The 27,906-nt window shown below is 46.2% G+C and overlaps 1 protein-coding gene across 4 annotated transcripts in view; it reads left to right on the top strand.

Annotated features, from left to right (window-relative positions):
• Nucleotides 1-27,906, top strand: part of SLC39A11 (solute carrier family 39 member 11) — a 253,490-nt gene that overhangs the window by 64,103 nt on the left and 161,481 nt on the right. For 3 of the 4 annotated variants that reach the window (XM_032797176.2, XM_032797178.2, XM_032797179.2), the window contains exon 5: nucleotides 14,793-14,937. In XM_032797176.2, the coding sequence (XP_032653067.1) occupies nucleotides 14,793-14,937 (145 nt within the window). The remainder of the gene's footprint in view (nucleotides 1-14,792; nucleotides 14,938-27,906) is intronic. The other variant, XM_032797180.2, reaches the window with a different exon arrangement.

Raw genomic sequence — 27,906 nt, 5'->3', positions numbered from 1 at the left:
TAACTTACGAATGGCATTTGCCCTTGTTTTGTCAGGAGTAAGACAAAGATGCGGGGGCAGTTTTAGCTCAGTACAGATTGGATATGGGTTTAGCAGGGACCCGGGGAAGGGGGATTTGAAATCAATTCTGCAATTTCCCACCTTCCATTTGGTACCACTTTTCACAGAGCAGAATCTAGCAAAAAAATTTTCCCCAGCCCCGTTTACGTTTATGACATAACAGCTCATTATGGGGAATTTATTCCCATGGGAGACTGGAAGCAGGGAGGGGAAAGGGGATTTTGGATTTTAACCCTTGCTGATAAATACCCCATATCTGTAGCTTTGCCCAATATCTGTAGCTTCAGCTTAATATTTTCTGGGTGTGTAAACTGCATACAGCTGCTCAAATCACTTCTTTGAGGCTCAGGGACACTTTCAGATTGCCTTGCCATTCCAAGAGAGTCTGAGTTCCACCTTGTCAGAGTAAATTTGGGGTTACATTAATGCTAATGAGGATACAAGGATGCAGTGCCATCTCATCAGCTCCCAGACACACATTCAAGCCCTGACTAGTCTGGCAGCCTAAATTCAGTTTACTCTCTCAACATCTCTGCCGAGTGAGTCTCTTGGGAAAGGCTTTGCAGGAGTTAAAACACGTGCCCCGGACCCATTTCCTCCTCTTCCTGCTTCAAAACTTGCAGAAGGGAAGAAGTCACTTTAAACCATCCATGGCGATCCACCTCCCCTCTGCTCTTCTGAAAGGGTGGGTCTGCATTCAGGGGTGAACAGGATCATTCAGTTTGAACAGTACGCAGATCGACTCCTGTGCCATGCCTAAGTGAGATTCCCAGACGTGCCTTTACATGCCAGCAGGAGCAGGTAATTACGTCTCTTAGAAGGCTAGTTCCTTCCTCCCATGCATTAATGACAGTAATTTAGAGAGTCACTTACAAAGCCAAAAAAACTATGTTTCAAAAAAGAATGACAAGGAACCATTGTGATGTAAATACCAGAGCAAGGAGACAATGCGCCTTCCAGACTGATGTGATAAGAGTTGTTTGCTAGCATGCAAGCATATTCTTTGTAATTACCCCAATAATTCCCTCCCCATGCTCCCCTGAACTGGTTTCAGTGAATTGTAGAGCGTATTAAAATGCTCCAATTAATCATACCGCATTGAAAAGGTCATTTAATTTTGCTTTTAAACAAGCAAGTGCATTAACCCCCCCCCCCCCCAAAAGGAACAGACAGTGATGGAACAAGTCCAGGCTTTGTGGAAGATGAATTAAGTCTTGAGCATTGAAATAATAAATAGGGTTGTCACCAAGAATGATGGGCTGGCCGGGGCCGCAGAGTAATCTAATTTTTAACATAAAGACTCAGCAAGCCTGCCTGACGTAGTGGCTTTATGTAGGGCCAGTTTAGACTCGTTCCCTGGGGACAAAACCTGTTAGAGAAGAGAGGCCTTTTGCTGCTCAGGGAAAGTAAACTTATCAAAAGTTATCCTTGGGCAGAGACTCTACAGAACAAAGGAACAAGAGGGCAGACATCTCAGGGTGCCAGGAAACTACTGCTTTAAGAGAGCAAGCATGGTCCAGTGGTCAGAGCAGTAGCTTAGGACTTGGGAAATCTGGGTTGAAGTCCCTGTTCTGCTGCAGACTTCCTGTATGACCTTGGGCAAGTCACTTAAGATAGGTGAGAGTGCTGATAGGGTTAGGGTTAAATGTTAAAGGATGTAAAAGGTACAAGCTAGATTTAGTTGTGTCCCAACAAGAAAGGTGGCTTTAAAAGCAGAAATAGGAGGAAAAATTAAAAATAGAATTGTGGGGTGAATTTAGTGCTGGTGAAAGGCACCGGAGGAAATATTCTGTCATGTAATGCACTGACTATGGAACTCATTGCCACAGGATCTTAAGGCCAAGAGTTTAGCAAGATTCAGAAAATAATTGGATATTTTTATCTGCAGGTCAAGACTATCCAGAATTAGAATCATTAATACCAACAAAAACTGGGTGGGATATCAAACTTTCAGGGTTTAAGCCAGTTTCTGACTATTAGAAATCAGGATGAGCCCTAATGTAGGGTGCAGATTATCCCCTATCTGCATCCTGTAGGATTCTTATGCCATCCTCTGAAGCCACTGTCGGAGACAGGATGGTGGGCTGGTTGGATCTTGGGACTGATCCAGTCTGGCAGTTCTTGTATTCACATGGGCCGCTTAACATCCTGGAAGAAATCTACTGAAGAAGAATGTATTAAAAGCAGCCACATGTCCTTGAGCCAGTGGCTTTTTGTATTTCCTTTGCTATTATTTTGAATATGTACCTGTTTTGAACAAGAATGTTTTCCCTTGCAGTCTGGCTCTTCCTTCAGCATGCTACTGCCATGTAGTCTTCCTCCTCTTTGACATCATACTCCATAGCCTTAGTAACGAATGTGATGTCACCGAGGAAGTGTGGGAAGGGGAGGAGCAAAGAACTTTGTCTTTGAGAATTGGAAAGGGCCTTGGGAATCACATTTGAAAAATATCACAGACGAGGCTCTTTACGCACTTTTAAAAGTTTCCTCCAGCTCCTTTTTTAAAACGTGTGAGAATTTCCTGGCTTTACAGTGGTCGCTTTGCTGAGCTATGCACATCCGCCCCCCTTACATTCCTTCCATGCTTGCTGGTAAATCAGTACCAGCCATTCCCCTGCCCGATTCATATTAGAGCGGAAAGCATTGCTTGCTGTTAGCCCATCAGGAAAGTCAACAATTGCTGTTGGAATCTGGTTCTTAGTGGTGCCAAAGGAACAGGTGCTGCTATTCCCAAGCGTTCAGACCCGGGCAGTTTGACCTGGTTTCTTTAGCAGCAGAGGGAGCAGAGTTTTCCTTTGGAAGTGTAATCCCAGAATACGGAGAGACATTCTCAAGCTGGAATCTGAGGCGCGATTGGAAAAAGTAACGAGACTTCTGTTGTCTCTCCCATTCAGACAGATCTGTTTCTCCCCCTGCCCATCTCTTCTTGAATACAATTAATGGAAATTGAGCACCAGATCAATTCTCTATCCACATGGTCAGGAACGATAGAAGGTAACATCCCTAACTCTAAAAATAAGACACTTGGCTGTAGGGTGGAGAAGGGCTGAAGTGTGAAGAAGATCCTATCTGAATGGCAAGAAATAGCTGTATTAAATTTGTAAAGGGATTCTGCTCCTGTAGTGTGGCACATGAGATTCAAATACCAATAGTTCACAGGAAGAAACTTGACAGTAGTAGGCATTGCATCAATCACTGTCCATTTTTATAGCACTGCTGACGCCTTAGGGGAGCTATGTGTAACTTACGAATTCTAGTTGATGTTAGGAAGCTGTGATAGACTGGTGTTTTGGAATGCCGCAAAGTGGGTGTGGAGTCAGCATGATTCTATGATTCTGTGACTCTAGCCCAGTGGTTCTCCAACTGGGGGTTGTGAGGGTATTATGTGGGGGGTTGTGAGCTGTCAGGCTCCACCCCGAAACCCTGCTTCACCTCCAGCATTTATATTTTAAATATAAAAAATGAGTTTTTAATTTATAAGGGGGGGTTGCACCCAGCGGCTTGCTGTGCGTAAGGGGTCACCAATACTAAAGTTTGAGAACCACTGCCTAGCAGGTACAGTGGTGGGTCGTTAGGCCTTTAATGGTTTCCCATTCAGCTGGAAGCACCTTGGAACAATGAGTTGGCTGAAGCCTAGGGTAACCCATTCGACTAAGTTTCTCTGCAGGAGGTTGGGGGAGTGGAAAGTCCCCAGCAGCAGACTGAAGAAGCCAGGGGTTGCTGGTGGGACATATAAACTTGAATATCAGAGGGGTAGCCGTGTTAGTCTGGATCTGTAAAAGCAGCAAAGAATCCTGTAGCAGCTTATAACTAACAGACATTTTGAGCATGAGCTTTCGTGGGTGAATACCCACTCTATTGTCAGATGCATGTTATCTCTAGCTTGCTTCTTGCTTACATATATATACCTGCCCCTGGAAATTTCCACTACATGCATCCGACGAAGTGGGTATTCACCCACGAAAGCTCATGCTCCAAAACGTCTGTTAGTCTATATAAACTTGAGGGACTCATGGTAATGGCAAAAGCTTGGGCAGGAGAGGGGGGCATGCTGTCATAGCAAGTAGGTCCTGTTTAACTGCAGGGCAGTTCTAAGCAGCAGCTCTGTACTAAATCAGGTTGGCTAGTGCCAGAGCGGTGCTCTGGTTGCAGGGTCAGAGATTGTTACCAATATTCACCTAGAGTGGAACAATGCCAGAGGGAAAGAAGCCGAGCAATGTCCATTTACTGATTCTGGGTGCCGGAGCGAGCGGGAATCCCCTTTTCCGCTGCCTGCCCCTAACATCCTCTTCCACAGCGGGACCGCTTGGGCTGTGTTTTTTCGAAAAACAAAGTGGGTTGAAAAGCGAAGGGGATTTTTGACCAAAGGCTGGGGAAGCCTCTGAAATGACTTGAGCCAGGCGGCAGTCTGCCAAGCCGAGCTGCTGTCTGTACGTTTGAGCATCGAGATGGAGAGTGCCTGTGACAGGAGTAGGTGCCCCTTCTCACCTGACTTTTCTTGGCATTTGTGATGGTTTGTTACGCAGTGTAGGCTCTCACTCTCTTCATTTGAACTGCCGACAGGGGTGGGGGAAAGGCAGGGACTGAGGAGTGGCTGTTCTCAAAGTTGGCTGGCAGCCGGCTTTAGAAGCATAAGCCAGCAGGGAAGTGTAAAAGCATTATTGCGTTAAGGAATGAGAGCAATGAATTAGAGGAGGGTTTCCTTCCTATCCGCTCCACTGGTGATGGGAGGAGGTGGTGACTGTCTTTTTGGAAGCCTTTTTGCTCAACAATCCTTGAAAAATACTCTCTTGAAGGCAAGAATGCAAAAGCCCAATATATAATCCCTAGCTCTTGTCGAGCACTTCTCCTTGTAGGTCTCAGCATGCTTTACAAGGAAGGCAGGTGTCATTAGCCCTGTTTTACGTTGGGGGAAACTGAGGCATGGGCAGGGGGAAATGAGATGACTTGCCAAAGGTCACCCAGCAGGCCAGTGGCAGAGCAGGGGAAAGAACCTGTTTCTTGAGGCCCAGCCCAGTGCTCTAAACGCTAGAGACTTTGATTCAAACTTTCAAAATGATTTAGCCTCCTAAGTTTCGTTGAAAGTCAGTCGGGTGGAGGAAGGCTTTCTGGCAGTGAGAAACAGGGAGGAAAGGTTCTTGGGAACCACTAAACCTGAAATGGCAGATCCATACCGGCCTCCCGTGGGGCGGCAGCATGATCTGATGGACAGGGTACTGCACTTCTGTTCCCAGCTCTGCCATGACTTGCTGTGTGACTCTTCTCTGGGCATCTTTCCTGTCTCATCCTTTGTCTATCTCAGCGATAGGGAACCTATGGCACGGGTACTGAAGGCGACACGTGAGCTGATTTTCAGTGGCGCACACACTGCCCGGGTCCTGGCCACCGTTCCGGGGGGCTCTGCATTTTAATTTAATTTTAAATGAAGTTTCTTAAACATTTTAAAAAACTTATTTACTTTACAGACAACAATAGTTTAGTTATATAGTATAGACTTATAGAAAGAAACCTTCTAAAAACATTAAAATGTACCTTAAATCAGAGTGAACAAATGAAGATTCGGCACACCACTTCTGAAAGGTTGCCGACCCCTGGTCTATCTTCTCAAAGCTTGTTAGGGTGTGTGTGTGTGTGTGTGTGTGTGTGTGTGTGTGTGTGTGTGTGTGTGTGTGTGTGTGTGTGTGTGTGTGTGTGTGTGTGTGTAAATATCACAACACAAGATCTAAGCCTTTTTATTCTTTTAAAGTCCGGGGGGGGGGAGAAGGGGAAGAGAGTCCTGATCCTAAGAGATGCTAAAGCAACTCCAGCACCAGTTGCTTTCAGTGAGAGTATTCAGGATTAAACTCTGATAATCTAAACCAGGTGAACTCACAAGAAATTTTTTGGCGGCCTCAAAGTGCAGCGGCCAGCTCTTGCTGGTGACCACTCTGACAATTTTTCCTAAAATATTTAATTAACTTTAGGAAAAATAAATAAATATGCACATACACATGTCCAAATAATTGTAATGTAGAGGGGTTTTTTTGCAGACAGAATAATCTACAGTTGTGTATTCTTTACTGGACCTAAACAGAATAGAAACACAAATAAGGTGCTTTGCATGCTCTACTTTTTGGTGGTGGTTTTTTTTGTTTTGTGTAAGACTTGCTAGCTAGTAAGTCTGCTACTGTGAAAAGTGGGGTCCCGCTGGAGGGTGGAGTTGGCAGTGGGGGCTAGGGGTGACATGGGGGAGGGGGTGAGCCTGGGGCCAGAGCGTGAAGCCCTGTGGCCTGGGGAAGGAGCCCACCACCACAAGGCTAGAGCCTGCTGCCCACCATCCCAGGGAAGGTGGAGAACTCAACCTGATCATCTGCTCCTCCAGAAGGGGGTAGGGACCAGCCCCTGCTGGTGGGCCCCGGGGAGAGGCTGCTGCTTTGCCCCCATCCCCATCACCACCCAGGAGGCTGTGGGTGCATGAAAAGCCCCTGATGGCCAAAATCTGAGAAACGCTGATCTAAACTTCCAGTAGACACACCTAACTGGTATCTCCCAAGGTAGACTGCAAGAGATTACAAGCCCCCCGCCCCTTTCCCCCGCAGCCGTACACAGTTGAACGGCAAGCCATCTATTTCCCAAAGTTCTCTGGTATTGGAGTGTCTGTCTATATAAGAGAAACTCCATCGGGACTGATCCCAGGTCTGTCAAACATGATCTCAAGAGCAGGCTTTGTCACGGCAGATCCACTGATAGGTTTTTCAGGGGAGCAAGAAGCCAGTCGTGTGAGTCTTGCACGACCCGGGTTGTTACTAGGATAGATGTTGAAATTTTCTGACCATTCAGAATAATTGTAGGTTTGCTTTAGGAGTGTGTGTGTTTGTTACAGTTTCTTGGTAATAAAAACGGCAGCTGCTGATTTTGCCTGGTCATTGTGTCTGTTGGAAAAACTGCGCGGTAAATAACACAAGTGGCACAATGTTGAGTTCTCTGGCTTGCTTTATACTGGAGGATTTAATGAGCCCTTCTGTCCTTAATATCTAAAAATGAAACAATTTTACTGGGACCTCATGTACCAGAATAATCTTTTCCAGCTGTAGAGATCTTCCTGTCCACGTCTCTCATTCACCGGGCATTGTGAACTGCACTAGCCCCTGGTGTGTTTTCACTTAACTCTAATTAGCAGCACGAGCTAATTAACATGGGCTAACTTTTCCTCTTCCCTTCCTCATGCTTTTAGAATCCACTGACATGTTCCAATTAAGGGGCCTGAGTGGGGAGCAGATTGGAGTGACGCAGAGCACTCGCAGTTGGAATAAATCAAGCGCTTTGCGGAAGGTCACTGATATTTTTCAAATTGAAGAAGGTGTGTGTGTGTGTGTGTCGGTTAGGTCAGTATATCTCTGTTGACAATAAGCGTCTGAAACGGCAATATACTTCCCCGTTGCCTCTATTTAGGCATGAGCGGCACTGGAAAGCTTTTGATACACTCAGCATGGGTAGCAGAAGAAATAGCTAGGGGTGGCTTTTTATCATTGCCAACTTTCAGGCAAATGCATCTCGACTTCAGAAGTAGATGGCTTGCTTGATTATATGGATCTGTAATGCTAACAGCCTGGTGGTTGCTTACGCGGATCTTTTCTTTTCATTGCAATCTTTAATTTATAGACTCCTGTATGTTCTGGTCATGCTCTGTGCTTTTAATTTTGTTACCCTTTTGTGCTGACAGGACAGAGATGAGAGCCGGTTGTCTTCCTGGTGCCAGCAAATCAGCTGATGATAAACTGCAAAGCTGCTGCTTGTCTAATTTGTTCTGTAGCTTCAGGCTTGCTAGGTGCTCCGCTTGATGCAGGAGGACAGATTGTGGCTTTGGCGAGCGTACGGCCTCCATGAAGAGATGACAAGCGAGAGGAGTGACTAACGTAATCAGGATGAGAGTAGGACAGGATTATATGAATAGGTTCATGCAATCATTTAGACCAGTTGTGTGCACTTAATAGTTGAAGCTTTATTAATATCACCTGAATCTTCCTCATTCATTCCCACCAGATTAGGTCACTTCTTGTAAGCCAGTGACTTTTTAGGATCAGAGGCTGACCCTGGTAGGTTTTAGGGAAAGTGTTCCCTGCTTGGAGAAGTGGGAGCATGGGACTAGCCATGGAGGTGGCAGTGGAGAGGCTGTTGAGGGGCTGACAGAATGGAGAGACAGAGGGAGAGTTCTTTTTAGGTTGCAGATGGTTTTTTACCCAAGTCTTTCAGTCACTTGAACCTCCTTCCATCCTGCAAAAATCCACGTTCTTCCGATCAATACCTTTGCTGAAAAAAAGTGGCAGCTGCTAAACCTTTCTGCCACTTCTGTGTGTCTCATCTGAGCCCTCGTTGAGCTCCCCTACGGCAGAACATTTCCCTCTTCTTTTTTCCCTCTCAAAGTTAATTTTAATAGTTGGTGAAAGCCACTGAGTGCCTCTCTTTATCCATAGACACCACCCACCCTAGACAACAGCAGGGCAAGTTAGCCCCTTCCCAGCCAACGCCATATCTGAGGAAAGAAAACATCTTTCTCACCAAACCTGCTCAATCCGTAGCCTCACTCTGCTTCTGCTGACAAAGGGTTTGATGGTGGGCTTGCTATGAATGGGTGTCTGCGTCACTGGGAACGGACTGAAGTCATCGACTCATTTCACACCCAGTTGCCTCTTGGGCACAGTTGACCTTGGTTCTCTTTCCTTCTCGATGTTGGTGTTTGGTTTTTGCGGGCAATATACGAAGGGTTTAGCAGCGTAGTGTTTGTTTGCACCCAGTTTACCGAGTGGGAGGGGCGGAGTTATTTCAAGTATATGATCCAAATCATCCTGGATGAGTGACCCGTCCTCTTCATTATTTACCAGTTCCCCAAGTTTTGTGGCATCCGCAAGCTTTGTCAGTGATGTTTGTTTTCTTCCAGGCATTCATAAAAATGTTAAATAGCACAGGGCCAAAAACCAATCCCTGTGGGGTCCCACTGGAAACACACCCCATTCGCAGTTATATTTTAAGACCTATCAGTCAGTTTTTAATCCATTTTAGATGTACCATGTTAATTTTATAGTCTAGGTTTTTAATAACAATGTTGTGTGGTACCAAGTCACACAATTACCTTTATCAGCCACACTTGTAATCTCATGGAAAAAAATACCCAGTTAGCTTGAGAGGATCTGTTTCCCATAAACGTGTGCTGATTTGCATTAAGTGCATTGCCCTCCTTTCAATTCTTCATTAATCGAGGCCTGTTTCAGCCGCGCCATTATCTTGCCCAGGATCAATGTCAGGCTGACAGGCCTACAATTCTCTGGGTCATTGAACAGTGGCTCCTGCAGATTCCCAGTTCACACAGGTAGATGGAGAAGTCAGAACTCAGAATGCTTTCAACTCCCAATCCAAGTCTGTTAGCAAGGACTAAAAAGTGACAATGCACTAAATAAAGCACAGATTTTCCTCCATCCTCCTGACTTTTTTTTTTTTTAAAAACCTCTCATTAGTTTTACTCCATTATCTCATTGTGTCTGTTCTGAAGTAACAGGTCTGGGTAAGGTCAGCTTTCACGGAACTTAAGTGTTTTCCTGTTTTGTGTTTGAGTGTGTTGCACAATCATACACCCTTTTTGGGGGAAGAAATCTCTCTTCGCTCTTGAAGTCAAACACAGATGAGGTTTGTAAGGTTCTGCCACCCCCATAATAAACACTAAAATGTAGGAAAGGTTGTAAATTATTTTAGGTTAACACATGCTGTGGAGTTTGCATTGAAACAGGCCTCTGCTTCACTGTTCTCTTGTTTTGCCAGGGTGATTTGAGACCTTGTCATGGAATCTGATCCCAGTGTTCACGCAGACCCAGTCGCAGACAACTGGTGCATTCATTGGTTCTTGTTAAATTAATGCTTCCTTTAAAAAATTAGATTTATCCTTGACCCTCTTCTTATCCTATGTTTAATTATTTTGAACTAATTTGCATGACAAATGCTTAAACCCATGAGGTTATGGAAAATATTGTGAAATAAGGAAATTAACTGCATTGTTCCAAACTTCCTGCATTGTTGATTTTTGTTCCTTTGAATGCTAGGAATTCTGCCCTCTCCAATTTAGAAGAGAGCAATGTCTTGCTTTCCTGAACAGTTTGTCAGCATTCGCTAATCTGGCATTGCGGGGTTGCATCCAGTCGATTCAATTTATGGATCTTTGTCCTTTTTAGTCCATATCAGAATGGGCACGCACGTGAAGTTCCTCTCTGTGCTTATGCTTCCAGGAGTTCATGGAAAATGTTTACACTTCCACATGCTTTTGTCATCCACTTATCACATATTCTATAGCACACCTCATCCTACCGCAGCCCAGCTTAGACGAACTCCCACGGAAAATCTGGGAAATGCTGAGAGGAAGAAAAGACTTGTAACGTTTTGCTAAGGAGAAGTCCTTTCTAAAAGAAGAACGCCTCATCAGTGCATCTTCTAATCGCCAGGTTAATGGAAGTGAAAGCACCCTGATTAAACTGCAGTAGAATGATGATAGCAAATATGTGATTAGCATTAATAACACCAGTCAGAATATATTATGCAAGCGAGGGGATATTAGTTTAATTATTCATCTTCAACCTTTATATTTTTTTAAAGTCACCTTACTCATCAGGTTTCTCATTGCCAGCTCTGGTGTATGCTAGTTTATATTGCTGCTCTCTGAATCAAAGCGCCAAAGCCACGTTGCCACTCTCCTGTCTCAGGTAGAACGAAGACACCTACGTTCCATGCTTTGAACAGTGATCCCTTTCTCAACACTTTGTTCCTCCAGCCTTTGCTTTGCCAGCACCTTGCCATTCATTTTGTCTCTAGGGTTAAACCCTTTAATGAATCCAGAACCTGAAAACTGCAGAAAGAGAAGTAGCAATTTCCCAGGAAAGAGTAGCCCTGAAAGGAGCTGAAATATACAATGTCTGATGATCTCTGCTCCAAGGGGAGATGCACTGAAATCTAACACATTCTCCAGTCTTTCCTCCCCTTTCCTCTGTAGGTTTTCTGCGACCTTTTCCAAGCTGGAGGTTTTATTGTCACTAAATTCTGTGACATGCAGAAAGTTGGATTTAAACAGCTTGTCTGTCTGTCTGTCTATCTATATCTGGTGGAGTTGTGCCAATGAGACCTACTGAAATTCAGTTCTTTACTGCCACATATAGTCTTCTAGTTGAGGCCACGTCTACACTACGGGATAATATCGAATTAGCTAAAATCGGTTTTATAAAACTGATATTATAAATTTGATTTCATGCGGCCACACTAGGCACAGTAATTCGGTGTTGTGCGCCCATGGTCCGAGACTAACGTCAATTTCTGAAGCGTTGCATTGTGGGTAGCTCTTCCGTAGCTATCCCATAGTTCCCGCAGTCTCCCCCGCCCCTTGGAATTCTGGGTTGAATCATTATTGTCGCGGGTGGTTCTGGGTAAATGTCTCAGGATTGTGTCAGTGGTGCACTGTGGATACGGCCCGGAGGCCAATAACGTCGATTCCGTCCCACTAACCGTAATCCGATATGTTAATTCGAATTTAGCGGCTACTCCTCTCGTCGGGGTGGAGCAGAAATCGATTTAAAGAGCCCATTATATCGATATAAAGGGCGTTGTAGTGTGGATGGGTTATCAGGATTGTGTCAGTGGTGCACTGTGGGATACGCCCGGAGGCCAATAACGTCGATTCCGTCCCACTTAACCGTAATCCGATATGTTAATATCGAATTTACGCTACTCCTCTCGTCGGGGTGGAGTCAGAAATCGATTTAAAGAGCCCATTATATCGATATAAGGGCGTTGTAGTGTGGATGGGTTATGGGACTGAGTCAATCCCTCCCTTATGTTTCTAAAAATAGAGTCAGTCCTGCCTAGAATAAGGGGCAAGTGTATTAGAGGACCAGTGTATCAGAGCACAGCTGCTCCGTGTCAGTATTCACAGGGGTGCCCCTGCAACAACCCCACCCGTTGCTTCCCTCCTCCCCCAACCTTCCTGGGCTACCGTGGCAGTGTCCCCCCCCCCATTTGTGTCATGAAGTTATAAAGAATGCAGGAATAAGAAACAGAGACTTGTTAGTGAGATAAAATGAGGGGAGCAGCCTCCGGGCTATGACAGTCCAGGCAGTACAGAATCTTTCTTTACACAGGAAAGGGAGGGGCTGATGAAGCTCAGCCCCCAGTTGCTATGATGAAGACGGTTACCAGCCGTTCTGTACCATCTACTGGGAGTAACTGGGAGTCATTCCCATTTTTTACCCAGGTGCCCCTGGAGCCAGCCTCCTGAGGCAGCCAGGAGCACTCAGGCTGATGGCGACGACGGATATCAGTCATATTGCACCGTCTACCACCGGGGAGGGGGGAGGAGCGGATACTGCTCTTCACTGCTGCAGCATCGCGTCTACCAGCAGCATTCAGTACACATAGGTGACATTGAAAGAAGTCAAGAAATGATTTCTTTCCCTTTTCTTTCACGTGGTGGTGGGGGGGGAAACTGAGGAGCTATTCCCTGAACCACGCCAGACACTGTGTTTGAACCTACAGACATTGGGAGCTCAGCCAAGAATGCAAATACTTTTCAGAGACTGCTGTGGACTGTGGGATAGCTGGAGTCCTCAGTACCCCCTCCATCCATGAGCGTCCATTTGAGTCTCTGGCTTCCGTTACGCTTGTCACGCAGCGCTGTGTATCCTGGAGATTTTTTTTTTTCAAACGCTTTTGGCATTTCGTGTTCTGTAACGGAGCTCTGATACAACAGATTTGTCTCCCCATACAGCGATCAGATCTAGTATCTCCCGTACGGTCCATGCTGGAGCTCTTTTTGGATTTGAGACTGCATCGCCCCGTGCTGATCAGAGCTCCACGCTGGGCAAACAGGAAAGTAATTCAAAAGTTCGCCTGGGGCTTTTCCTGTTACCTGCCCGCTGCATCCGAGTTCAGATTGCTGTCCTGGTCAGTGGTGCACTGTGGGATACCGCCCGGAGGCCAATAACGTCGATTTCCGTCCACACTAACCGTAATCCGATATGTTAATATCGAATTTAGCGCTACTCCTCTCGTCGGGGTGGAGTACAGAAATCGATTTAAAGAGCCCATTATATCGATATAAAGGGCGTTGGTAGTGTGGATGGGTCAGCATTAAATCGATTTAACGCTCTTTAAATCGATTTAAACGCGTAGTGTAGACCAGGCCAGAGTGTATGGAGGTCAGCAGTGACACCTGGTGGCCTGTCAAGTTAACCTCACCTGTGAATTTCATATACGTTTGGTGTGCCCCTGTCTCTTGAGGTGTCTTTTGAATCACAATTTTGCTGTCTCGCAGGGACATATTTCCCTGGCCGATGGTATTGCAAGTTCCTACTGTCTGTGGGAGAGTCCATTTGGACTTGCTGCAGATTCAACACTGACCTGGAAACATGATATTGTGTCTGACTGGTTCAATGAATTCCGTTCTTGGACAGTGTCTTTGTGTAGGAACCCCACTCCTGGACCGGGACCGCATTGCATTTGTATAGCACCTACACACATATTTTGTTTTTATATGGGCACATTGTCTCCTCCCCCACCTATATATATTTTGAAACGCAGAAAGCTGTATCAACCAGATATTCTCAGTGCTGTTAAAGGTCTGATCGTACTCTGGAAATGATTCAGTAAAATTACATTGTATGGATCCTTATTTATTCTTTCCCCCAATTCCAAGGAAATATGCTCAGTTTTGAGTTAGTTTTTTCTCTCTCCCTAATTGTCAGTGCTGCAAACTTAGGCCTTAATTGAGAAAAGCCTCCTTTTTCAGAAATGCACTTAAATACATGCTTAAGTTCTGTTGCAGTCAATGGGCATCAGCAGATGCTTAAAGTTAAGAGTGTGTGTTTTTGTGCTCTCCTGAATCGGGCCTGAAAATCCAAATTGAATGTTTTCTGCTTGCATTCCTGAAGTGCAGTGCAAGGTTCAATGTGCAGTTTTGACCACGCATGAGCCAGAATACTGTTGTGTTCTGTAGTTGTATGGGCTCAACTGTTCTGTAGTTGTATGGGCTCAACAGTACTGACGGCAGCACACGGTTTGTCAGCAGGGTAAGGTACTGTACGTTTAGATGGTTTTCTCACTGTAACTATACTTGAATTATATTGATTTTTTTTCTTTAAAAAAGGTGGCATTTGGAGTTTGTTTTGAAACCTGGTGTATATTCATGAGTGTATGGGCATGAAATTAACATCGTTGTGTTTTTTAAAATCCTGTTCCCTGCCGCTTTTTCACTGTCAGATCCATCCTGGTATATTGAGTGCAGCCAATGCAGAAGCTTCTGTGAAATGCATTAGGTTTGCCGATGAAGGGTGGAGTCAAAATTCCAGTTCTTGCAAACCCACAAAGTCTTAAAACTGCCGCTTTGTGGAACCGGCCCTATGAAACCTGCTAGTTTGTGAAACCTGCCTGGTTTAGTTTTTAACTACATAAAGTTTTTAACTCAGGCCCAGTTTGTGGAAAGACATACTGAAGGTCATCAGGCTTCTCAGTGAGCTTGATTCTGTCGTCCTGACTTGCAACGTAACCCTGCAAAGCTTGATGGCTTCCCTCTGAGTTGGTTTGAATCCAAAACTCGGGGAGGTGTGAACCAAATCCAGAAGATTCCAAAGTTGTCTTTGAGCATTGGGTTGGGGGGGAATGTAGAGAGAGGAGGACGCACACTCGTACATGGAAACAATGTTAAACTTCCCTTTAATCCATTTCAGGGCATCAGTGAACCTCCCCACGCCGCCTTGTCTAGGAGCTACGATCCGAGAGCGGTGAAAGAGAAGTATGACCCTGAGCCGACTTATCACCAGGACTATGGGAATGAGCTCTCCATCCGGATAGGTAGAACTGGGCTTCATTCAGGCAAGCATCCTGTCATATACCAATAGCAGAGTTAGAACTCAAATAAATTGGCTCATAGACTATAATATAAATATGCTTGAAATTTAATCCACTTCAGTGCACACACACGCTTTCTCCCTCTTTCTTTCTTGGCACAGGCTGGCATCTGGCCCAAGAATCATTGCTTCTGTTTCTCCTTCAGTTCTCAAAACCACTTGCATGAATTATTAATAATTAGACATCTAATTTGACAGTGAAATGAAATTCCCTTACCTTGAGATAATTTTTCAGCTGGGAAGGAGTGGGCGGCTGGGTCACTTTTGCCTTCCCATCCTGAATTGTATGCATCAGTAACGGCTTGCTGTAATCATGGGCCATGACTGATGGTCACTTTGTGGCTCCGTATTTTGGAGGATAATAGAAGTGGTAGCTGTTAGAACGTGGAATAAAAATGTCCTGTCTTGGGGAATGTTTGTTTCTTTTTAACAGTTTTTTTTAAAAAACCAGTGGGAACTTCTGATCTAATTTTGTAATCTGAAAGCATGTTAAAGCTTTCCACTTTTAGGTGAGTGTGTTCAGGTCTTACATGGCCGTATAATGAAGATCAAGTGTTGCACCCATATCATATCTGATGTGTCTTCTACAGGGGGTCTAGATCCTTCCTACGTGGGAAGATGAATGTGATCTAATAGGATTTTCCTTCTCTAGCTACTGAGAGTCTGCACCAGGCAGAAAAACATAGTTTGATAAATGACTAGTGAAAAATAGTCTCACTGCTTTGGTATTTTTCTTGAGTTTAAGCATATCTGGTACACAAGACACTACCCCAGTTTCTCCCCTCCAAGTATGGAGATGGGAGTGCATCCAATAAAGAAGTGAGTCTTTCTGCAAAGAATTGCTGCATTAGCTTCTCGGGTGAGATTTTAGTCTTTACTATATAGTTGCATTATTTATGGAAAACTGTTCTGAACCAGAGTGTTTTTAACTTTTTAAAAATTTAGACAGGCTTTGAAAGGAGCCTAAGGGGGTTAGGTGTCCAGTTACCAGGGGATTTAGATGCGTCATGTCTTTAAGCTCCTTTAACAAGTCCAGACTGATACCCCAGCTGATAAGTCTATTACTTCGGAGCTTTTAGCATGCTGGCAATTTTATGTCCTAAATGTAATTTAATTTCACTCTTAAAATAATCATGCATATTTCTGTAAGTTCAGAGCTGCTCTGTTTTGTACATGCATCTGCTCTTGGTTGTACATGAAAACCATGGAAGTCGTTTTGAGAACACAAACTTTCCATTATGCACTGTTGGTTCGCTCTCGCTGGGGAAATCTTTTAAAAATGACAACAAATCAATACCCTTTTCTCTTCCATGATATTTTTCTTAGTTTTTTGCTTGTTGGGATGAACTAGCTATTTTCACATGACAGTGTGATTGCCAAGAAGACCGATGGCAGATAGAGACAGACAGCAATTTGTTAATTAGCAGCTTTCACTAAGCCTATCAAGAACTTACCAGCTGTGTTTTTGTGAAATTTCTCAGGGCACATAATGGGTATTTTATTAATCTAAATGGTGGTACTTGCTAATGTAAATTTTGACATTAGTCACTGTTAAATTATTAATTTAACTTTCGAAATCCCAGACGAAAGTAAGCTTAAAAAAAATCCAGCACCTCTTGCATTGTTCTGAAATTGACTTAAAAGGTGTAAGGTGGTAGTGATGAGTGGAGTGGAGAGACTGATATTGACTTGATGGAAGGAGCATGAAAGTGGAAGCCTCTCCAATCGTATGTAACCAGGGCCCTGATCCTGCAAAGACATGCAGAGACTTAACTTTACTGCCATGAGCGTAAGTGTTCACATGATCAGGGCCCTAATTACTGTATCTTCAAGTCAGTGAATCCACTCAGTAAATGGGAGATTCACCCCAGAGCTACATAAAAGAAGATGAGGGGATTGGGTGTGGGGGAGTCCTATGAGCAGTTGACTGTGTGCTAGTAAAACAGGAGTCTGTACCCTACTTTTCAGTAAGCTGGGGAGGCTGCTCCATTTCCTTCCATATCTGTCTGTTGCCTTCATGCCCTCTTGTCTACATGTTGTTCCCACTGGATGAAAGAGCAGTTGCAACAGGTGTGGATACCATCTGGACTGACCTCTAGTGAGCGCTCTGCAAACATGTCATCTGGGTTTTACTTTGCCCCCGAGTGTTGAACATCATCTTTCTCTTTATACTGACAGTGCTTTGACCTTCCATCTTTGGGTATTAGCTGAAGCAGTTCTAGGTACCAGTTTTGTAAGAGAAGAGCTGCGTTCATTTTTATGAGTGCAGTTGCAGAGGTCTATACAAAAAAATTATCAGTTATTTAAAGCAATGTTGAAAATACACATGCTTCCTCTGGAGCCATTTTGCCTGTACTCCGTCTCAAGCAGACGTGTAAAGTGAAGTGCCGTGAAATGCACATCTCTAGTCTCGGAGTGTTAACGCAGTGGGGGATATGCATGCAGGCTTAACTGCTAACAACCTGTTAAAGTCAAGGCCAGATTCAGTCTCCAGACATGAGACTGGTGTAATTGCCTCTCCCCTCCTATCACCAGGTGCATGGTCATGCTGCAGAGGCTGTGTTAATGTTGGTCTGTATTCCTTGACACCATGAGAAGCACTCCCCTAAACGGTAAAATTCAGCCACGTGCAGAGGGGCCAGCCAAGGGCCATGCACCACTTATGGCCTATGTAAGCCCTCTGCATGGGTGTGCATTTCACCCACAGTGATTAGACTCTGGCCTAGCAGGAGCTGGGTGCATAGGGTCAGTTCAGGTTGTGTATGCGCCAAAATGCGTTGCACCCTAAGCCCGGCCCTGGAATGTCCCTGCTGTGGCCTGGTTGCAGAGGAGGTTGTGGAGATGCACCTGTGTGGATTAGGAGGAGGGGCAGAATCAGAGCCAGTACTCAGGTGTCAAGGGCCCGCTTCTGAGTGTGGAACACAATGCAGGCTGATTCCTATTTTAAATTTGCCTTTTGCTTTGTGTGTGTGCATGCACCCACCCGCATCCATGCCTGCGCAGAGTTCTCCCAGGGGAAGTCAGTGAGGAGTTGCAGAAGTGAACAAGTAGCTAGGCCAGTAACTAGAAGGACTATGAAGTGCCTCAGATGCCAGGTGGGATTCACCACATGGATGGCTAACGTTCCTCAGCAGTGGAGTGGACTGAAGTGAACATGGTGGCTCCTACAGAAGCTGCGTTGTGAGGTGGTTTCTTGCTAGGGGACTCCCTCATTTCAAGTGAGCTAGTGGAAGAGCGAGAGAGAGATCGCGCTTGGCTCCAAGCACAACTCTCTAATGATCCACACAGAGTCATGGGATCGAGGAACAGCGTAAGAGAACTTTCCTGAGTCCTAAAGCCTGGCTCCTCTGTGGTTCTGACCAACTCAGTGAGGCCCCCATTCTGCAGAATACTTAAGCACATGCCAGACTTCAAACACGTGAATAAAGATCTGGGGGTTATAGTGGATCAACTGCAGAGCTACACAGCACCTTTCATCTGAGGATTTCAGGGCATGTTACAAATGGAGAAACTGAGTCAGAGTGCAGTGAAGTCATTTGTCAGGGGTTGCTTAGGGAGTGAGTGGCTCAGCTGGGATTAGAACCCTGGTCTCCTGACCCAGGGTCCCACGCTCTGAATGACACAGTGAATATAATCTAGGTGTGTTGTCCTTTTGACAATGCACAGTCCGTTCTACCTGTGTTAAGCAGTTTCTCTTCTTTCTTGCCATTTCTCTATTGGTGACTTTTACAGCCTTCTTCGAACACTGATGATCATGTGCCAGGCTGTTGTGCTAGTTGGTTTCTTTGAGGTCTGCTGATGCCAGCTCCAACCCTTGGTCTTCCACTTGGTCGTCTTCTATCTACGCTCATTGCAAGAGCCATCCTACTGACACGGCTCTGAGGTCCCTGCTGGCTGTGCCCACACTAATGCAGCCTGGCCTTCCTCAACTCGTCTTCAGCTGGTGCAACCTGCATTAAGTCCCTTACAACCTCATTTCATTTCCTATCGTTGAGTGTCCAACCGTGCAACCACCTCAACATCTTCATTTCCATGGCGGCGAGCACACTGATTTATCTTTCAGCGACTGGCCTGGTCTTGGTTCGGTACATTAGGATGGATCGAATCACACTTTGATACACTCTCTTTTACCTTCAGTGGCATTGTTCTGGGGTCAGCTCCTGCCATTTGCACCAGTACGTTGCCTGGTGCCGGTCCGGAGGGCACCACAGTAAGCGCTTTCCAAGTCTGGATTGGACCTTGGTCACTCCCTCCCCTTGCCGGCCGTGGTTTCAGCAGTTGCTGCTTTTATCTTCCACCCCTCAGAAAGAAAACCCCTTTCAATGAAAACCTGTGCAGCAGGCAGTACAAGAGAGCCCTTTGCCTCGTTAACCTAATGCCCCTTTTACATCTCTGAAAATATTGGGCAAAACTCTACAAGTAACATGAGGATGAAAGAGGGGAAGAAATGGAGGGAAAGGAGCTAGTGAGATAAAAAGAGGAATGAGATAAAGGAGATAAGGGGACCCCTTAACCCAGCTGAGAGATGGGGTGGGTTGAATTCTGGGATGTACATTTTTGCCCCAAGTGACAATAGAGCTGTAATTCATAGGGAACGAACATCTCCAGTATGTTACCTGGCTGCATCCTTGTAATCATGAAATCCTTCCTCTAAATCAACCCCCTTCTCTCCTGTCTCTTCTGAAAGCTTGGCTTGTCGTCTGCTTCAGAACATCCATTGACTCCAGCAGAAGCAAGTGATGATTGTTAGCCTTTTCTGTGTGTCGGTGACTTGAGTCAATAGAGCGTGTACATCCCTGTCTTTCAGTGGTAACTTCTGAAATACTTTATTATATTCTCGCTTTTCAAAGCCCTTCTTGGTCCTGGGAGAAGTGCATCTGTAGTGGTTAATGGAAGACTCCCGTCCATGTTTTCAGCTAGACTAAGACTCACTCAGAAAGGACACAAAGACCCTACTGCGTGGTGCCTCTCACTCTTTTCTAGTGATTCTTTGACATGACCTAACACACAATCCTTCCGACAGGAGCCCTCACTTCTTTCTGTGAAAAAACCTTAAGGCAACTCCTAGTGATGAGTTGTAGTAACTCAGCTAACCAAACCTTTGCTGACGGTGATGAATGCACTGTGTTTAGATGGCAAAGCCAGTGGAGTTAATCTGGATTTACACCAGTATCAACGAGCAGAATTTATGCCAATTTTTTTTGCAAGTTTTACAATTGCTGTCAGTTTCCTGGGTGATCCTACAAAACCGAATCAGGTTCCCTTTATATTTTTTCCCTCTCTTTGATTGGAGAGAAGGGCAAATGTTCCCATTGTAACAGCCCTTTATTGGTGCACCGCTCGATTGCAGTGTAGACGCCCCCTTTGTTGTAATATCTCTCTGCTGGTGACTCGGGAGCTGGAAGAGAGTCCCTTGCAGAGTGCATGATGTCAGAAGTGCTGTGGGTGGAAGTCTGCAAAAACTCACCACGTAAACTCTCTTCTTTCCTTGCTCTACGTACGTGCAAGATGATGGACTGTTGGGGGAAGGGACAACCTTTGCAGCGGTGAAAGACTGTTTGATTCATTGCCATGATTTTCAGTCAGCACCCGGCATATGTGAATGAAATATTCATGAAAGGGTTACAGCTTACAGAATGGATGGGTTCCTTATGCAAAATGTAACATTTCCTAGTTGGGAAGGTCCCATTACATTCGTAATCACGTTGACACATTTGCACCACACGTGGTACGCTACTGAGCTTGAAAAAACGCCACTTACAGCACACATTGAGGCTAGCTATTAAAATCCAAATGAATCAAAGATGAGTGCCTCTGGCTGTTTTAATATCGATTTAAGATTTAAATGGCTAATGATCTATATCACCTTGTTTAAATTTCTAGCCTTAAAATTTCTATTGAATAAGGAAAATGTACGTACATGCATGCTAAGCTCCTAGGTAATACACACTCTGGACCAAAATCTGCTGTTAAACCAATGTAAATCTAGAGTAATTCATTGACTTCAGTGGAGCCACTCTGGATTTACACTGCTCAGTGGGTCACACGCTGGTAGCTTATGCAAGATGAGCTTATTGCATGCAGCGTTGCTCCCTGCAACTCTCCACTTCCCCCACAAGCTAGTTGGGTGCCACCATCCCATCCTCTTCTATTTCAGGGACCCCTTGCAGCTCCCCCCATTCTGCTATAATCTCCCTGATCTCAGTGGCTCTGTGTGCTCCCCGTTCTCTCCTCCCCCATGCCAAGGGCTCTGTGTACACCCCCAGATCCTCCTTTCTCTCCTTCCTTCTCCCCCATTATTTTTTCTCTTCTTTTTGCTGGAGTTGTCACTCAGTGTCAGTGTGTTAAATTCTATTGGGAGGCTGAACAGGGGTACAATGCTGGAAGGTGTTGAGGGGTGCCATCAACAGGTGACAGCAGCTCCCTCCGCCCAGTTTCCACCTCCCCAGATCAATAGAGTTCTGGCTGTAGATGCCTACAACATTCCTGGACACTTTGGAACTAATAGGATGTAGCATTCAAAAATTACTCCGTTACCTAGCCAGACAAATGCCATTGAGTCTCGTATAAGGCCTCGCAAACTCAGCCAGTTAAGATTCCTGGCAGTTCTCACCCAGCTAAATATAATCTCATTTTCAGGAAAACTTCAGACTGTGTTCTGCCTGCATATATGTCATCTGTTGCCGTTCTCTGGTCTATTGCTAAGGGAATTTGAGAATAGGATCTTTCTTGCTTAGTTCATCTGTTTCCCGATGCTCAATCCCCACTTGACATCAGGAGCCGAAGACCCTGTTTTCATAAATGTCACGTTTTAAATGATTATTTCTAGAAAGAGCGAGCCAAGGCAGAACTTTCTCACGCATCAGCACAATGACTTCTCAGCGAGTTGTTTTTCAGCGCTCCCCTCCCTCTCCAAGAGGGTGCTAGATCTCAAGAGAATTCATGTGCCATTTGTCAGGAAAGAGAGGTTTTTAGCTGGGACTAGAAAAGGCTGCATCATGTGTCGGGTATTTCCTCGCTTCAAAACAAGGCAGAGAGAAATCCGATGACTTTGCCCTTGTTTTCCATTTCTCAGTAAAGCAGCATCCTAGGCTGGGTACTGAGTGTGTAGAACTGCTTTATTTGCCCACGGAGTTGCTGTCTTGTCCAGCTCACAGCTTTAAAGAGCCCTTGGGATGCGAAAAATGCTGCATAGATTATTTTTTAAAAATCCAACTCTTTCTAAATTAGTGCATGTGAAATTGCCTCTTGGCACCTTTTAATATTGTGTCCTGCTGTTCGATGCAAGTACCGCCTGTCATGGCCTCCCTGTCAACGCATCCTTATTTTCTGGGCTGTTGCCAGTGCTCTCCAGGACGGAATGTGTCCTACAAGTTCTTAGCTCAGCAACGGGGTTTTTTTTGCTGTTTTTTTTTTGTTTAAATCTTTTCCGCTGTTTTAAGTTTACAGTGGAACAATACTATTGTGCCTTTGGTGCAGGACAGGACCTTTGGGTGTTCTATTATATGGAGCGAGGCAGGGTGAATTGCTACCATGTTTCCTGAGATGTGGCTGGGGTGGTAAGCAGTGAAGAGAGCACAAAATAAGTTTTCTTGGGAGTTAGGTTTAATACAATATCCAGTTAGTGTGGCTGGGAGACTCCCAGACTGCAGAAGTTGTCATGGGCTCTTTAATGCCCATCAGTCAGCTGGAGGTTAAGTGTCCCCAATGGATCCCTCCCACAGTGTGCACGCCAGGCTGGGGACCTGGCTTGGGCGCTATCAGGGAACTACAGAGGCTCTGCCTCTTTTTGTAGCAGCTTCTTCCGTTAATCCAGGGAAGCTGGCACAGCCCAGGGTTAGCAGGATGTTGCTTTAGGGTTTGTCTGTTTGTCTCCTAGAATCCAGTCACGTCTCTTGGTTCTGTGTGGGAGGTGCTGGCCGTTGGCAAGTACGGGGATGTCTGCGCTGCAGTCACAGGGTCTGGTTGCCACTCATGTGGACGTACCTGAGATAGCTTTAATGTAGTTGGCTCAGGTACCGGAGCCGCGAAACTGTGACATACAGGCATCAGTGTAAGCTGTGAAAGCTTGCCTAGAATCCTGGGTAGTTACCTGGGGGGTTAACCGGGACTGCTGCGGTTTCATTGCTGTGGTGTCCGAGCTAGCTAGAAGAGAGCTAGTGTAGACATGTCTGGTGGCACGGTGATCGCACCCCAGGATTGCAGTGTCGACAGGCTAGGGGGAGATCAGGAGAATTCTCATAGATCCTATGGAATATCTCCTTTGAAACGAGTGGGGGATTTGACTAGCTCTCTCCTTGTGGCCTTGTGCTATTCTCCAGTGCCATTATCTATTCACAGCTGTGTGAGTGAAAAAAGCAGACCCAGCTTTGAAAGATCCCACCCACGACCCCTCTCCCCAGCCCTTCAATCTATTTGCACAGCATGTGATTCTCTCCCAAGAGTCAGCCTTCTTGGCAGTCAGAAATGAACGTCATGTACCTAACAGCGTGACTGTTGGGCTCTGCGCCACTTTTGATTTAGCCAAGATTCATTAGTCTACGAGGCTAATTAAACTCAGTTGGGACGCACGCTATGAATTCAGATCTGCTAGCAGGTGTGAAAGGAACGGAGATGTTGACTGTGGTGTATGTCCCTTAAACAGTGGAGTCAGTTCCCGAATTGTGTTTCCTAGCTCTCGGCAATATTTTCCGCTGGCTTAATTTCCTGGCTTCACCTGGCAACCTATTATTAGGGCTCTAAATTCTATTTTTATTTCATATTCCACAGCTGCTTAAATTAAGAACTCACTGGATAGCTCATTTCCCATCCCTCCATCTCTCTTGTAATGCCACTCTGCTGGACTCCTTGCTCATTACTGGGATCATTATGCAGTGTGTCACTCAGCAGTTTGTCTCTGTAGCCCAGAAGTGCTTTAGCAAGAAAGTGAAATATGGTAGAGGATCAAGCTGGAATGTCATCTCCCCTAGTAGGGTTGATTTACGTGGCGTGACGTGACTTTCTGTACGTGTGAGTGAGCCTGAAGATGCAGTCAATGTGATCATGTGAATTGTGACATGCATGAAGATCGCAACCTGCAATATCCTTATGTGGGAGTCAGCATGGGGGTGGCATGCCTGTGTGTGTGAAGATGACGGCAGACCATGTGCATGATTGCAGAAGAAGTCTGGTGCAAAGTGACATGATTGAAAGAAAAGACACTGCTGTGATCACTTCTGGCTTCCCCACGTGATCTGCCACTAGCATACCTGGCATTGATCAAGTCATTAAGATACCAAAACATCCTTCCCAGAGGCAGGCACGCATGCACCGCACCAAAAAAACTTGTGTGTCACAACCTCTTTGTCTCATCTTCTGGAAGCTGCCTGGACTGGAATGACGGGGGAGGGATAGCTCAGTGGTTTGAGCATTGTCCTGCTAAACCCAGGATTGTGAGTTCAATCCTTGAGGGGACCATTTAGGGAAGTGGGGATTGGTCCTGCTTTGAGCAGAGGGTTGGACTAAATGATCTCCTGAGGTCCCTTCCAACCCTAATAATCTGTGATTCTGTGAGAAATAGCACCATCTCCAAAGAGTTAAATGGAACTTGGATAGCAGAAGGGGAAGCTCTGTTAAAAAGGGGGAAACAGATTTCAGTAAATTGAAGAACCCCTTCAATCTCAAATTTCATTGTAGTGCAGTCTGATCAACTAACCCATTCAGCACCTCTCCCTCTGCTTCATTCATTAAACACAATCATTTATGTATTTTCTCTATATGATTTCTTATTTGACTAGGGATGTGAATCACTTTTCGTTACTCTGAGAATGAGAAGAGAAATGAAAGCCAGATTTCTGGAGCTCAAAGACTTCAGGAATATTAATTCAGGAGAAATTTCAGGGCAGATGTATGAAAGCATATTGAGGGCTTTTTTTAAAAGATGGGATGTATTCCTTTAGCAAAGTGGGGAGGATCCGTCTCTGCATTATAAAGATATTGTAAGGATATTTAAGTGATTTGTAAAGCCATAGCCCAGTTGTGCCAAGAATGATTTGCGTTGGCTTCGACTGTGCGAACAAATTCCAATGAGCATCTGCAGTGCAGTTTTCAGATTTGTATCTGGGATGCCAAAGGCTGGAACAACAAAGGGACCAAAATGTGGAGAACAAATTTAGCTCCCTCACACCCATGCAAGGTTTATAAACATTCCTCTTTGGATGCTCTCTGATTCCCCCTTAGACTCATAGACTCATAGGTCAGAAGGGACCAATATGATCATCTAGTCTGACCTCCTGCACAAGGCAGGCCACAAAACCCTACCCATACACATTTATAACAACCCCTAACCGTGACTGAGTTATTGAAATCCTCAAAATTGTGATTTGAAGACCTCAAGCTGCAGAGAATCCACCAGCAAGCGACCCATGCCCCACGCTACAGAGGAAGGCGAAAAACCTCCAGGGCCTCTGCCAATCCGCCCTGGAGGAAAATTCCTTCCCGACCCCAAATATGGCGATCAGCTAAACCCTGAGCATGTGGGCAAGACTCACCAGCACTCAGCGAGCTAGCACCGCCAAGAAAGAATTCTCTCAGAACGCAAGTTCCGATACCCAAATCTACAACAATCCCCTCCACAGACTCACTGAGACAGACCTTATCTGCCGATAAATCCAATGAGATCAATATTGCCCAAAATTTAAACTTATCCCATCATAACATGTCCCCTCCCATAATACTTATCAATGCTTATCTAAAGCCAGAAATAAGTCTTTTGCACCCCACTGGGTGTGTACTTCCCTCGGAAGGCTGTTCCAAGAAGCTTCACTCCCCTTAATGGTTCGTAACCCTGTCTCTAATTTCAGAAGTCTACTCCTAATATGAGTCCAGTTTTGATAGCGCATTTGAGGCACCTTGTTGGTACCAATTTAGGGTTTTAAGGGGGACAAATAATTCTCTCCAGGCTTTAGAAGCCCCTAGAAATGAGTGTGTTGGGGCGACCGAGATTAGGAGTCCCTGGAAATGGGGTTTTGGGTCCCTGGGTTAGTGACCCCTGGAAATGGGGTTTTGGGGCTGAGGTTAGGGGCCCTTGTTCATCGGGTTTTTTGGGTAAACTACTGGTTTGGGGTCCTGGAAATGGGCGTATGGGCCCGTAGGGTTAGGGCCCTGGAAATGGGATTTGGAGGCCCCTGAGGTTAGGCGGCCCCTGGAAATGGAGTTTGGGGCCTCTAGATTAGGGACCCTTGGAAATGGGTTGGTTGAGCCCAAGGGTTTGGAGCCCCAGGAAATGGGGTTTTTGGGGCCCTATGTTTACGGGGCCCCTGGAAATGGAGGGTTAGGGCCCTGAGGTTATGGGTCCTGAAATGGTTGTTTTTGGGCCCCTGGGTAGTGGCAACTGGAAATGGGGTTTTCAGGGCCCCTGGGGTTAGGGCCCCTGGAATGGGGTTGCGGGGCCACGTGGGGTTAGTGGCCGCTGGAAATGGGGTTTTTGGGTCCCTGGGGTTGGGGGCCCCTGAAATGGGGATTTGGGACCACTGGGGTTAGTTCCCCCCCGCGCCCTTTGGGAAATGGGGTTTTCGGGCCCCTGGGGTTTAGGGAAATCCTGGAAATGGGGTTTGGGTCCGCTAAAGTAAGGAGCCCCGGAAATGGGTTTTGGGCTCGGACCCCCAGTTAGGGGCTGCTGGAACCCTGCTGTTTTGGGGCCCCTATGTTTAGGGTCCTTGGAAATGGGGTTTTGGGCCCCTGGTGGTTTAGGGGCTTATGCGAAATGGGGTTTTGTGCCCCAGAGTAAGGGACCCTGGAAATGGGTTTTTGGCCCCTAGGCTTTAGAGCCCCTGGAAATGGGGTTTGGGGCCTGGGGTAGGGGCCCCTGAAGTGGGATTTGGCCAATGGTTTAGTGGCCCTGGGAGTGATGTTTTTCAGGCCCCTGTGGTTAGAGGCCCCTGGAAATGGGGTTTTGGGCCCGTGAGATTAGAGGTCCCTGGAAATGGGGGGTTGGGGCCCCCTGAGGTTAGGGATTCCTGGAAATGGGGTTTTGGTCCCTGGGGTTATGGGTCCCCTGCAAATGGGGGTTTGGTCCTAGGCTAGGGGCCCCTGGAAATGCGGTTTGGGGCCCCTGAGTTAGGGGCCCCCTGGAAATCGGGGATGGTACCTCTGTTTAGGGGTTGATGGACCCTGGAAATTGGGTTTTTTGGGGCCCTAGGTTTTTAGGGGCCTCTGAACTGAGGTTTTGGGGCCCTTACTTTAGGGGCCCCGGCAAATGTGTGTTGGGGCCCGTAACCACTACGGGCACCTGAATAATAGGTTTGGGGCTCCCGAAGTTAGGGCCACTGAAATGGGGTTTGGGGGGCCCTAGGTTTAGGAGCACCTGAAATAGATTTGTTGGGGCCGCTGATGTCAGGGGCCGCATGGAAATTGGGGGGGTTGTGGCCCTGAGGTTAGTGGGTCCCTGGAAAAGGGGTTTTGGGGCCCACTGGGGTTAGGGGTCCCTGAAATGGGGTTTTTGGGACCCCGGGGTTAGTGGCCGGAAATGGGGGGTTGGGGTCCCCTAGGGTTACGGGCCCCTGGAAATAGGGGGTTGGACCCCTAGGGTTACGGGCCCTCTGAAATGGGGTTTTGGGGGTCTCTGGGTTTGGGGGGCCCCTGGAAAATGGGGTTGGGTCCTGTAGGGTAGGAAACAAAGGAAATGGGGATTTGAGTCCCTGGGCTTCAGGGGCCCCCTTGATAATGGGGGGTTTGGGCCCTTTGGGGTTAGGGGCCCCGGAAATGGGGTTCCTGGGGCCCTATGGTTAGGGACCCTGGAAAGGGGTTTTGAGGCCTAATGTTAGTGATACCCCTGAAAATGGGGATTTGAGGCCCACTAGGTTTAGGAGCCCTAGGAAATGGGGTTTTGGGGCCCCTGAAGATTAGGGGTCCCTGGAAATTGGGTTTGCCCGACCCCTGGGTTAGGGCTGACCTG

This window comes from Chelonoidis abingdonii, chromosome 13 (genome assembly GCF_003597395.2).
Source record: "Chelonoidis abingdonii isolate Lonesome George chromosome 13, CheloAbing_2.0, whole genome shotgun sequence".
Lineage (NCBI taxonomy): Eukaryota > Metazoa > Chordata > Testudines > Testudinidae > Chelonoidis > Chelonoidis abingdonii.
This window is presented reverse-complemented; position numbering and strand designations above follow the sequence as displayed.